General features: G+C 46.2%; 1 protein-coding gene across 1 annotated transcript in view; it reads right to left on the reverse strand.

Annotated features, from left to right (window-relative positions):
• LOC110513506 (WD repeat-containing protein 93-like) overlaps positions 1 to 13,057 on the reverse strand; it is a 35,024-nt gene that overhangs the window by 16,661 nt on the left and 5,306 nt on the right. The window contains exons 3-4 of the mRNA XM_036964125.1: positions 6,628 to 6,717; positions 5,426 to 5,557 (exon numbers count right to left, since the gene is read on the reverse strand). Of these exons, the coding sequence (XP_036820020.1) occupies positions 5,426 to 5,557; positions 6,628 to 6,717 (222 nt within the window). The remainder of the gene's footprint in view (positions 1 to 5,425; positions 5,558 to 6,627; positions 6,718 to 13,057) is intronic.

The raw sequence follows: 13,057 nt of genomic DNA on the forward strand, positions 1-13,057 counted from the left end.
GTGCACTTGATTCAGAAGCCATGTTGGCGGTAGGTACACCTGATTCAGAAGCCCTGTTGACGGTAGGTGCACTTGATTCAGAAGCCCTGTTGCCGGTAGGTGCACTTGATTCAGAAGCCCTGTTGCCGGTAGGTGCACTTGATTCAGAAGCCCTGTTGACGGTAGGTGCACTTGATTCAAAAGCCCTGTTGACGGTAGGTGCACTTGATTCAGAAGCCATGTTGGCGGTAGGTGCACTTGATTCAGAAGCCCTGTTGACGGTAGGTGCACTTGATTCAGAAGCCATGTTGGCGGTAGGTCCTGCGCTCTGGGTAGACAGTGTTCCCATTTTAACCCTTTAATTTGTCTGAAAAGACAAACTCCGCCTACCCGGAAGGTCTGTAGATAAATTGAGTGCCGCTGGCCAATCGGATAGCTCAAATCACCGTGCCTACAGCTTCCACAATTCCGGCCACAGCAAGGTTTGATACTAGCCTACAGCTTCCACGATCCCGGCCACAGCAAGGTTTGATACCAACCTACAGCTTCCACGATTCCGGCCACAGCAAAGTCTGATACCAGCCTACAGCCTCCACGATCCCGGCCACAGCCAGGTTTGATACTAGCCTAAAGCTTTCACGATTCCGGCCACAGCAAAGTCTGATACCAGCCTACAGCTTCCACGATTCCGGCCACAGCAAGGTTTGATACTATCCTAAAGCTTCCACGATCCCGGCCACAGCAAAGTCTGATACCAGCCTACAGCTTCCACGATCCCTGCCACAGCAAGGTTTGATACTAGCCTACATAAGATCTCATAACTTTTAAACCATGATCAGAGAAAGACTACAGCAAAGAGCTGCTGTTTTTATGAGTGAATTCATGTTTAAGTTTTTATTCACCACTGTCAACACTGTTTTTATTCACCACTGTCAACACTGTTTTTATTCAACTTTATTACAAAACATAAAATGTGCTTCTCTACTTCCACTCTTGCTGCAGCTGCAACGAATGAATAGCAAAGTGTATCGATAACTCTGCATTTGTACTATTATTAACAACCAGTGGTGTGTATTCATGGAAGCCAAGGGAAGCCAAGCTTCCCCAAAAATTTACCAAGAAAAAAAAACAATTATCTTTTTTCTCTCTCTGTTTCATAATTCTCCTTCAATTCGCATGAGGCTGAATGTATCTCACCGGAGAAAGCATCCAAGCGAGCGAAACAGCGCCCTTCTGTCTCTTTATGTGTAGGCCAACTATCTGTTGCGGTCTGGTCAAAAAGTATGACATTGTTGCCGCCGATAGCATTGCAAAGGAAGCCAGCAAGCACTTGGCCTCCATTGATTAAAAAAAAAGTATATAATTGTCACGTCTACTCCCACTCTGGCGCTCAACGTCGCCGGTCTACTAACCATCGTCCCAGGCAACCCATCATTACACACAACGGCCTCCGGTAGCTCTAACGCCACGACCCCACCATCTCCTGGTCAAGAAAGGAGATCACTGCCTGGGCACCCAGATGACAGAAGACCTTGTGGTTCCACGTCAGTTGAGATGTGAGGTTTACCAGTTGAGGTTTACCAGGATCTCATGGAGGTTTTGTCCAAGACCCGCACCACCTGTCTCCCTCCTCATCGCATCTGGGACTGTTCCATCAACCTGCTTACAGACTCTGCGCAGCCGCATCTACCCCCTGTCAGGGGCTCAAACCAAGGCTATGGAGGCCCTCCAACAGGGTTTCATCAGCCCATCCACCTGCCCTGTGTCGGCAGGTTTCTTCTTCGTGGCCAAGAAGGAGGGGGGTCTTTCTCTGTGTACTGTCTACAGAGGTCTCAATGCCATCACCACCAAGTACCGTTAGCCCCTCCTTTTTTTGCCGGCCGACCAAACTGCTCCGTGGGGCACATTTTTTTATTAAGTTGGACCTACAATTTCATCCTCATCCGGGAGGGGGATGAATGGAAGACGGCCTTCAGCATGATGTCTGGGCACTCCGTCGGTGTTCCAGGCATTTGTTAACGAGGTGTTCTGGAACATGCCTGGGCATCAGGTGGTCGTGTATATCGATGACATCCTGATCTACTCAGCCAACTTGGATGATCACGTCGCCCACATCCAGGACGTCCTGGAACACCTCCTGGAGAACCATCTGTATATCAAAGCGGAGAAGTGCCAGTTCCTTCTTGGGATATCGGATCAGCCCGCAGGGAGTGGTTCTGGAGGAGAGGAAGGTCGATGCAGTCAGGTCATGGCCAGTCCCAACCACCATAAAGGGACTACATCAATGTTGGGGGTTTGCCAACTTCCACCACCGCTTCATCAGAAAGCTCCATCACCTCTGCTCTCAACTCTCTCCTTAAAGGTGGTCCCCCAGAAGTTGGTGTGGAGTTCTGCAGCTGATGAGGCCTTACGCCTACTGAAGGGGCGTTTCACCTCTGCCCCGTTGCTGAAACACCCAGATCCTACGTTGCCCTTCGTGGTGGAGGTGGACACCTCAGAAGTGGGCGTGGGGGCTGTCCTGTCACACCATCAAGGTAATCCACAAAAATTGTATCCATGTGCATACTACTCTAAAAAACTGTCTCCTGCAGAAAGGAACTGTGACGTCGGTGACAGGGAGCTCCTGGTGGGGAAGTTGCATTAGAGGAGTGGAGACACTTGCTGGAGGGAACCACGGACCCGTTTCTCATCCTCATTGACCATTGCAACCTGGAGTACATAAGGAGTACGTATGGAGAGCCTTCATGGAGAAGTTGGGGGTCACAGTCAACGTACCAGTCTCAGTCCAAAGAGCAGGTGGAGAGGACCAATCAGGAGCTGGTGAGGTTCCTGAGGAGTCACTGACAGGACCGACAGGGGTAGTGGCCCGGTTCCCTGGGCGGAGTACAGTTGGTCGGAAGTTTACATACTTCCGCTCGGTGCTCGGCGTTGCCTGTCTCCTAACCCCCGGCCCTGGCAACAATCATTACGCACAACTGCGACCCATCATGAGGCATACCTGGACTTCATCACACAATGATTACTTCCTCTTTATCTAGTACTCTGCTGTATCACCCATTAGGGAGTATTGTTTCCTTTTTTCATGTTTAGACGCGTTCCTTTTAAACACACCAACTGCACCTGCTTCCTGACTCCCTGCGTCTCCATTACAATAATAATAGCCAATCAGCATTGAGCTGAACTGTGAATGGTCCTGGCACACCAAAAACATATATATAGAAAAGTGTCAAGGGAAGCCAGTTTGGTTTTGGCTTCACTCCAATTACATCACATCGAGAGCAATACGTCATTGACAGAAACAACTTGAATTGTTGTATCTCGTTGCCTTGTTGTCCTCGGGTGGCTAGTGTTTGGTTCTTATTTTTCAGAGTAAATAACTCACGGATACTAGAGAAGCTTAACCAAGTTTAATTCTTCCCAGAGTGTCTTTACAGCTGTAATTCAGACAACCCAACATTTCTCCCATCACAAGTATATATACATTCCCCTTAAGACACTCCTCCTTCTCTCCAATCCTTACATCTTATGGTTCCACAGGAAGAGGGTAACAGGATACTAAACCCTTATTACTCCCTTCAGGGGATCTGACCCCACCTCCTGACCTCAACCCCTCCTTCTGTCTCCTCTATAGCAATCCTTTGATCTCCTCCCGTCCACCCAGTACATTCCACAGCCACTCTGTTTTTCTACAGATCTCCCTTCTTAATATACTATGCGTCTGATCTATCATGTCTTTAATAGCTCAATGTTCAAAATTTCGAATTCAACACTAGCTAGCAAAAATTGTCCCTTTCCTAAATTAGCTATGGATGGCGATAGGGATTTGGACTTGTGGTTTTACTTAATTTTCCGTACTGGCCAATGATTATAAGGACGATTCAGATCCAACTATTAATTCATACATTGTTTTTGCCCCTGGACTGAGAGGATGGAAGTTGAATATGCAGAAGGCTAATGTTAACTAGCTAACGTTGGCTATCAAAACAAAGAGTTGCACACTCTATTTAACCTCCCAGTAATTTATTGGGGAAAAAAACACCAATGTTGTTTCAGCATCACTGTGACTTCTTCTGACCCTGAAGAAAGCAGTGATGCCGAAACATTTTTATTTTTAAATAAACCTTCGGAGAGACGAAGGTCGAAAGCCATGCGTCCTCCGAAACACAACCCAACCAATCCGCACTGCTTCTTAACACAGCGCGCATCCAACCCAGAAGCCAGCCACACCAATGTGTCGGAGGAAACACAGTGCACCTGGCGACCTTAGTTAGCATGCACTGCGCCTGGCCCGACACAGGAGTCGCTGGTGCACCATGAGACAAGGATATCCCTACCGGCCAAGCCCTCCCTAACCCGGACGACACTAGGCCAATTGTGCGTCGCCCCACGGACCTCCCGGTCGCGGCCGGCTGCGACAGAGCCTGGGCGCGAACCCAGAGTCTATGGTGACACAGCTAGCGCTGTGATGCAGTCCCCTAGACCTCCCGGTCGCGGCCGGCTGCGACAGAGCCTGGGCGCGAACCCAGAGTCTCTGGTGGAACAGCTAGCGCTGCAATGCAGTCCCCACGGACCTCCCGGTCGCGGCCAGCTGCGACAGAGCCTGGGCTGAACCCAGAGTCTCTGGTGGCACAGCTAGCGCTGCGATGCAGTCCCATAGACCTCCCGGTCTCGGCCGGCTGCGACAGAGCCTGGGCTGAACCCAGAGTCTCTGGTGGCACAGCTAGCGCTGCGATGCAGTCCCCACGGACTTCCCGGTCGCGGCCGGCTGCGACAGAGCCTGGGCTGAACCCAGAGTCTCTGGTGGCACAGCGATGCAGTCCCCACGGACCTCCCGGTCGCGGCCGGCTGCGACAGAGCCTGGGCGCGAACCCAGAGTCTCTGGTGGCACAGCTAGCGCTGCGATGCAGTCCCCACGGACCTCCCGGTCGCGGCCGGCTGCGACAGAGCCTGGGCGAACCCAGAGTCTCTGGTGGCACAGCTAGCGCTGCGATGCAGTCCCCTAGACCTCCCAGTCACAGCTGGCTGTGACAGAGCCTGGGCGCGAACCCAGAGTCTCTGGTGGCACAGCTAGTGCTGCGATGCAGTCCCCACGGACCTCCCGGTCGCGGCCGGATGCGACAGAGCCTGGGCGAACCAAGAGTCTCTGGTGGCACAGCTAGCGCTGCGATGCAGTCCCCACGGACCTCCCGGTCGCGGCCGGCTGCGACAGAGCCTGGGCTGAACCCAGAGTCTCTGGTGGCACAGCTAGCGCTGTGATGCAGTCCCCTAGACCACCCGGGAGGCCCCATCTATTTTATTTTAACCCCTTTTTCATGGTACCACAGGTCTGATTTAGAACTGGACACTTCATCAATCTCAACATTATCGTGCATGCGCAGTCTTTTCAGAAAGGGACACACAGATATTTAGTGTAACATTTAGGTAACTGTGTGCACAGTGAACTCACCTAAGTGTCTGTCCCAGACAGTGACCAGTCCAGTAACCAGTCCCAGAGTTATGTGTCTAGTACAGCTGCTAACAGCAGAACACAGGATCTCCTGGGCATTAGGCCATAACGCATCAGGCTTGGGCTCCGGGTCTGGAACAAAGAGACAACATGATGAGAAGCTACTTTTGGGGCGGCAGGTAGCTTAGCGGTTAGATCGTTGGGCCAGTAACCAGCAGGTAGCTTAGTGGTTAGAGTGGAGGGGCGGCAGGTAGCTTAGTGGTTAGAGTGGAGGGGCGGCAGGTAGCTTAGCGGTTAGAGTGGAGGGGCGGCAGGTAGCTTAGCGGTTAGAGTGGAGGGGCGGCAGGTAGCTTAGTGGTTAGAGTGGAGGGGCGGCAGGTAGCTTAGCGGTTAGAGTGGAGGGACGGCAGGTAGCTTAGTGGTTAGATCGTAGGGCCAGTAACCAGCAGGTAGCTTAGTGGTTAGATCGTTGGGCCAGTAACCAGCAGGTAGCTTAGTGGTTAGAGTGGAGGGGCGGCAGGTAGCTTAGTGGTTAGAGTGGAGGGGCGGCAGGTAGCTTAGCGGTTAGAGTGGAGGGGCGGCAGGTAGCTTAGCGGTTAGAGTGGAGGGGCGGCAGGTAGCTTAGCGGTTAGAGTGGAGGGACGGCAGGTAGCTTAGTGGTTAGAGTGGAGGGGCGGCAGGTAGCTTAGCGGTTAGAGTGGAGGGACGGCAGGTAGCTTAGTGGTTAGATCGTTGGGCCAGTAACTGAAAGGTTGCTGGATTGAATCCCCGAGCTGACAAGGTAAAAATCTGTCGTTCTGCCCCTGAACAAGGCAATAAACCCACTGTTCCCTGGTAGGCCGTCATTGTAAATAAGAATGTGTTCTTATTAACTGACTTGTCTAGTTAAATAAAGGTAAAAACATTTTTTTTTAATAAACATTTTTAAAGCTGCAACACTGCTGGCCTCCTGCTGGTCATGAACATATACTACACCCAGAACATTCTGGTAATATACTGACATACAGTAGAAGGGCCTGTATTCATAAAGCCTTTCAGAGTCTAGGATCAGTTCCCCCTGTCCATGTAATTATATTTGTAATAATCTCAATGATAAAACTGATCCTAGATCAGACACTTGAATACAAACTCAGGATCTTTTTTAACATCACAGATCCTACTGTTATCGCATAGTACATGTGACTAAATGACCCCCAACCTACCTGGTTTGTCTTTGGGAGCTTTACACAGTAAGTACTGCAGCAGATTGTGTCTGCCGCTCCACCACAGACACACAGCTACAGCCACTCCTCCTGGAGAGAGAGACAGACAGGCGACATGGAATCAGTTGTCCTGAGTCTGCTCTGAACTTCCAGGACCTAGGACCAATAGTATAATAGTATCACTGAACTGGGGTGGCAGGTAGTCTAGTGGTTAGAGCATTGGGCCAGTAACCGAAAGGTTGCTAGATTGAATCCCCAAGCTTACAATGTAAAACTCTGTCGTTCTGTCCCTGAACAAGGCAGTTAACCCACTGTTCCTAGGCTGTCATTGTAAATAAGAATTTGTTCTTAACTGACTTGCCTAGTGAAATAAAAATAAACTGCCAGGACCTAGGAACAATAGTATCTCTTGACCAATTCATGAAAATAGTCATGGCCTTTAAACCTTCTAGCTTCTAGCTGCATTGTGTGAAAAAGTCAAACCTTTACCTGGAGAATGTTAAAAAAACTATCGGCAGTCAAAAGTTGACACACCTACTCATTCAAGGTTCACCTTTATTTGTACTACTTTCTACATTGAAAAATAATAGTGAAGACACATTTTACATGTTCCTATCCAATTGTGTTTTTTTGTTTGTTTCTTTGCGTTGTTTGTAATGTATTTTTTAAACTTATTTTGTACATAATGTTGCTGCTACCATCTCTTATGACCAAAAATAACTTCTGGACATCAGAACTGCGATTACTGACCACGAACTGGCAGAATACTTTTCCTTTAACGAGCCTGACATGAATGACATACTGTTTTCCCGGGAACAGGCCCAGATCCATCATTTGCATGACGAGAAGGTAAGAGAAAAATAAAATCGATGACCTACGCATAATAATATAAGAATTAAAGCAGGAAGCACCAGTGACTCGGCCTATAAAAAAGTGGTCAGATGAAGCAGATGCAAAGCTAGAGGACTGTTTTGCTATCACAGACTGGAACATGTTCCGGGATTCCTCCGATGGCATTGAGGAGTACACCATATCAGTCATTGGCTTCATCAATAAGTGCATTGATGACGTCGTCCTCACAGTGACAGTACGTACATACCCCAACCAGAAGCCATAGATTACAGGCAACATCCGCACTGAGCTAAAGGCTAGAGCTGCCGCTTTCAAGGAGTGGGACTAACCCTGAAGCTGATAACAATCCCAATATGCCCTCCGACAACCATCAAACAGGCAAAGCATCAATACAGGACTAAGATCGAATCGTACGACACCGGCTCTGACGCTCGTCGGATGTGGCAGGGCTTGCAAACCATTACAGACTACAAAGGGAAAACTACTTCTATGCTCGCTTCGAGGTAAATAACACTGAAACATGCATGAAAGCACCAGCTGTTCCCGAATACTTTTTTCTCCGCAGCCGATGTGAGAAAGACCTTTAAACAGGGCAAAAGTCACAAGGACGCAGGGCCAGACTAATTACCAGGATGTGTTCTGCAAGCATGCGCTGACCAACTGGCAAGTGTTTTCACTGACATTTTCAACCTCTCCCTGTCCGAGTCTGTTTTAAGCAGACCACCATAGTCCCTGTGCCCAAGAACACTAAGGTAATCTGCCAAAATGACTACTGACCCGTAGCACTCACGTCTGTAGCCATGAAGTGCTTTGAAAGGCTGGTTATGGCTCATATCAACAACATTATCCCAGAAACCCACTCCAATTTGCATACCGCCCTAACGGATCCACACACGATGCAATCTCTATTGCACTCCACTGCCCTTTCCCACCTGGACAAAAGGAACACCTACAGTTGAAGTCGGAAGTTTACATACACTTAGGTTGGAATCATTAAAACTTGTTTTTCATCCACCACAAATATCTTGTTAACAAACTATAGTTTTGGCAAGTCGGTTAGGACATCTACTTGTGCATGACACAAGTAATTTTTCCAACATGTCACGTTCTGACCTTAGTTATTTTATTATGTCTTTGTTTTAGTATGGTCAGGGCGTGAGTTGGGTGGGTTGTCTATGTTCGTTTTTCTATGTTGTGTTTTGCGTTTGGCCTGGTATGGTTCTAAATCAGAGGCACGTGTCGTTAGTTGTCTCTGATTGAGAATCATACTTAGGTAGCCTTTTTCCACCTGTGTTTCGTGGGTGATTATTTTCTGCTCTGTGTTTTGTATTTCACCGTTCAGGACTGTTTTGTTTCGTTGTCGTTGTTTTTGTTTTGTGTTCATATAATAAATACAATATGGACACTTACCACGCTGCGCATTGGTCCTCCGATCCTTCTTACTACTCCTCCTCAGAAGAGGAGGACGAGAATCGTTACACAACAATTGTTTATAGACAGATTATTTCACTGTATCACAATTCCAGTGGGTCAGAAGTTACATACACTAAGTTGACTATGCCTTTAAAAAGCTTGGAAAATTCCATGGCTGTAGAAGCTTCTGATAGGCTAATTGACATAATTTGAGTCAATTGGAGGTGTACCTGTGGATATATTTCAAGGCCTACCTTCAAACTCAGTGCCTCTTTGCTTGACATCATGGGAAAATCAAAAGAAATCATAAATCAGCCAAGACCTCAAAAAAACTATTGTAGACCTCCACAAGTCTGGTTCATCCTTGGGAGCAATTTCCAAACGCCTGAAGGTACCACGTTCATAAGTACAAACAATAGTACGCAAATATAAACACCATGGGACCACGCAGCCGTCATACCACTCAGGAAGGAGAGGCGTTCTGTCTCCTAGAGATGAACATACTTTTGTGCAAAAAGTGCAAATCAATCCCAGAACAACAGCAAAGGCCCTTGTGAAGATGCTGGAGGAAACAGGTACAAAAGTACCTATATCCACAGTAAAACAAGTCCTATATCGACATAACCTGAAAGGCTGCTCAGCAAGGAAGAAGCCACTGCTCCAAAACCGCCATTAAAAAAAGCCAGACTACGGTTTGCAACTGCACATGAGGACAAAGATTGTATTTTTTTTACCCCCTTTTTCTCCCCAATTTCATGGTGTCCAATTGTTTTTAGTAGCTACTATCTTGTCTCATCGCTACAACTGGCTTCCGGGTTGGATGCGTGCTGTGTTAAGAAGCAGTGCGGCTTGGTTGGGTTGTGTATCGGAGGACGCATGACTTTCAACCTTCGTCTCTCCCGAGCCCGTACGGGAGTTGTAGCGATGAGACAAGATAGTAGCTACTACAACAATTGGATACCACGAAATTGGGGAGAAAAAGGGGTAAAATTCAAAAAAAAAAAACTCTTAGCGCACACCTCCCCTGCATTTTTTCAACATTTTGTTAAAAATCGCGCAAATCCTGCTACTCATGCCAGGAATATAGTATATAGTATCATAGTATATGATTAGTATGTGTGGATAGAAAACACTCTGAAGTTTCTAAAACTGGTTAAATCATGTCTGTGACTATAACAGAACGCGAACAGCAAGCGAAATCCCAAGAAAAACCTGGTCACAAAAAAAAAAAAAGTATTCATCCGCCAGTCTCTGAATTGTCTATGGCAAGAGAAAATAGATGGCGATCAGTTCCTACAGCTTCCACACGATGTCGCCAGTACTGTCAATTTCATGGGATTTAATCCTTGGTGGAATAAGAAATAGACCCTTCCTGTCATCCAGTATACAGGAAGAGGCTTATGGGAGAGAGACAATGGACGATGATTTCAAGAGTAGCTGCTATTGAATACAGATCGCCCCGTGATCAATTTGATCGATTATTAACGTTTACAAATACCTAAAGTTGGGTTAAAAAAGTAGTTTGAAGTGTTTTGTCAAAGTTTATAGGCAACTTTTTTCATTTTAAAAAATGACGTTGCGTTTTGGAACGGTGCTTTTCCATGGATCAGACGGGCTATATAAATGGACATTTTGGGTATACATGGACGGATTTAATCGGAAAAAATACCCAATTGTGATGTTTATGGGACATATAGGAGTGCCAACAAAGAGGCTCGTCAAAGGTAATGAATGTTTTATATTTTATTTCTGCGTTTTGTGTAGCGCCGGCTACGCTAATTCTTTTGTTTACGTCCCCTTCAGGTATTTCGGGGGGTTGCATGCTATCAGATAATAGCTTCTCATGCTTTCGCCGAAAAGCATTTTAAAAATCTGACACGTTGGCTAGATTCACAACGAGTGTAGCTTTAATTCAGTACCCTGCATGTGTGTTTTAATGAAAGTTTGAGTTTTATCGAATACTATTAGCATTTGGCATTGCGCACTTCCATTTCCTGTTGACTAGGTGGGACGCTAGCGTCTCACATGGCTCTAAGAGGTTTTAAATAGCCTTTGTTAAACATAGAGAGTCTGGGAACATCAAACAAGTGGAAGGAAAGGAACCATATTTTGGTAATAGAACCAGTTGAAAATATGTGTTGGTACTTAATGAATATGATGTCAGTTCGGTTGTCATCTGAGACATTATGACTGATGACAGGACCACATAAACTGTATCTGGGAAAGTCTACACATTATAGTTATCAGATTCACATGGAATTGTTGTGCAATTTAAATGCAATTTAAATGAAACTATTTGTGAAAAGATTCAAATGTAATTTTAGCTTCAAATGAGAGAATTGGGTTTTCATAAGATTAGAGCTCTGCTCCGCCCCTGTGAAGAGACAAACTATGAAACACACCTTTCTCTCCCTCCACTATATAAGCCCTTGATGAAAATGTCCTGTTCCGAGGACTAACATGAGGACTAACATGAAAAGGACATGTCAACTACAGAACTAAACCAACCTTAGCGTGAGCTTTGGTTGCGAATGGTATGAAATTTGAACTCACTACAGAAGTGATACCTCCTAGCCGTTGTGTTAGCAGCGGCCGCTGTAAACGTGGGTTAGGAGAGGACAGACAGAGTATCCCGTCTACCACCCAATGACGACAATACAACGTAGTGGACTCTGTTGGCCAACACTGCCTTCCTTCTACCACCAACCTATTGAAGCTCAGAGTAAATATTTATTGCATTTTCCTTTTCCAAATGGGCGGTAATTTAGAATGCATAGATAGGATACTGTATTTACAATAGCACAGCTTCTCCCTTTGTTCCTCAGTCTTCTCGCTCTTTCACTCAAACCCAACCCCCTTTCCTTTGTGTAACCAGCTGTCATGTCTGCTCCGTCCGCTAGGGACATTTTCCTTTATGACGTAATTTGTAATCAATGTATGGTTGATTCTGTATGATTAGTTATTTAGTAAATAGGTATTTTATTTATTGTACCTCATTTTACCTTTATTTTATTTAACTAGGCAAGTCAGTTAAGAACAAATTCTTATTTTCAATGATGGCCTAGGAACAGTCGGTTCAGGGGCAGAACGACAGATTTGTACCTTGTCAGCTTGGGGATTTGAACTTGCAACCTTTCGGTTACTAGTCCAACGCTCTAACCACTAGGCTACCCTGCCACCCCTATTTAGTAAATAGCAATTTTGTATTGCTGATTCAACTTGTTAGCCAGGGTTCATGAAGATAACCAAGAATTTACAACTTTCAGATGAGACTGAAATAAGGTGACGATTAATATTGACTGCTATTGATGTAAATTATTACTAGGTCTTTAAGAGTTTATTCGGAAGATAACAGCTCTATAAATATTATTTCGTGGTGCCCCGACGTTCTAGTTAATTACATTTACATGATTACCTCAATCAGGTAATATTACAGAGAAAATATTTTATAGAATAGCATTTCCTATCACTTAATCCGGCATAGCCAAAGACACGACAGTAGTATATGGGGCTTTGGTGACAAAACGGGTGGCACTGTGATAGACTGCATCCAATTTGCTGAGTAGAGTGTTGGAGGCTATTTTGTAAATGACATCGCCGAAGTCTAGGATCGGTAGGATAGTCCGTTTTACGAGGGTGTGTGGCAGCATGAGTGAAGGATGCTTTGTTGCGAAATAGGATGCCGATCCTAGATTTAATTTTGGATTGGAGATGCTTAATGTGAGTCTGGAAGGAGAGTTTACAGTCTAACCAGACACCTAGGTATTTGTAGATGTCCACATATTCTAAGTCAGAACCGATCGGTTGAAGAGCATGCATTTTGTTTTACTTGCATTTAAAAGCAGTTGGAGGCCACGGAAGGAGAGTTGTGTGGCATTGAAGCTCATTTGGAGGTTAGTTAACATAGTGTCCAAAGAAGGGACAGAAGTATACAGAATGGTATCGTCTGCGCAGAGGTGGATCAAAGAATCACCAGCAGCAAGAGCGACATCATTGATGTATACAGAGAAAAGAGTGGGCCCGAGAATTGAACCCTGTGGCACCCCCATAGAGACTGCCAGAGGTCCGGACAACAGGCCCTCCGATTTGACACACTGAACTCTATACTGAGTAAATTGACTTTTAAATGCCGTCAAACCAAGGCTCTGCATCTGTCCTCATGCTC

Source organism: Oncorhynchus mykiss, chromosome 26 (genome assembly GCF_013265735.2).
Source record: "Oncorhynchus mykiss isolate Arlee chromosome 26, USDA_OmykA_1.1, whole genome shotgun sequence".
Taxonomy (NCBI): Eukaryota; Metazoa; Chordata; class Actinopteri; order Salmoniformes; family Salmonidae; genus Oncorhynchus; species Oncorhynchus mykiss.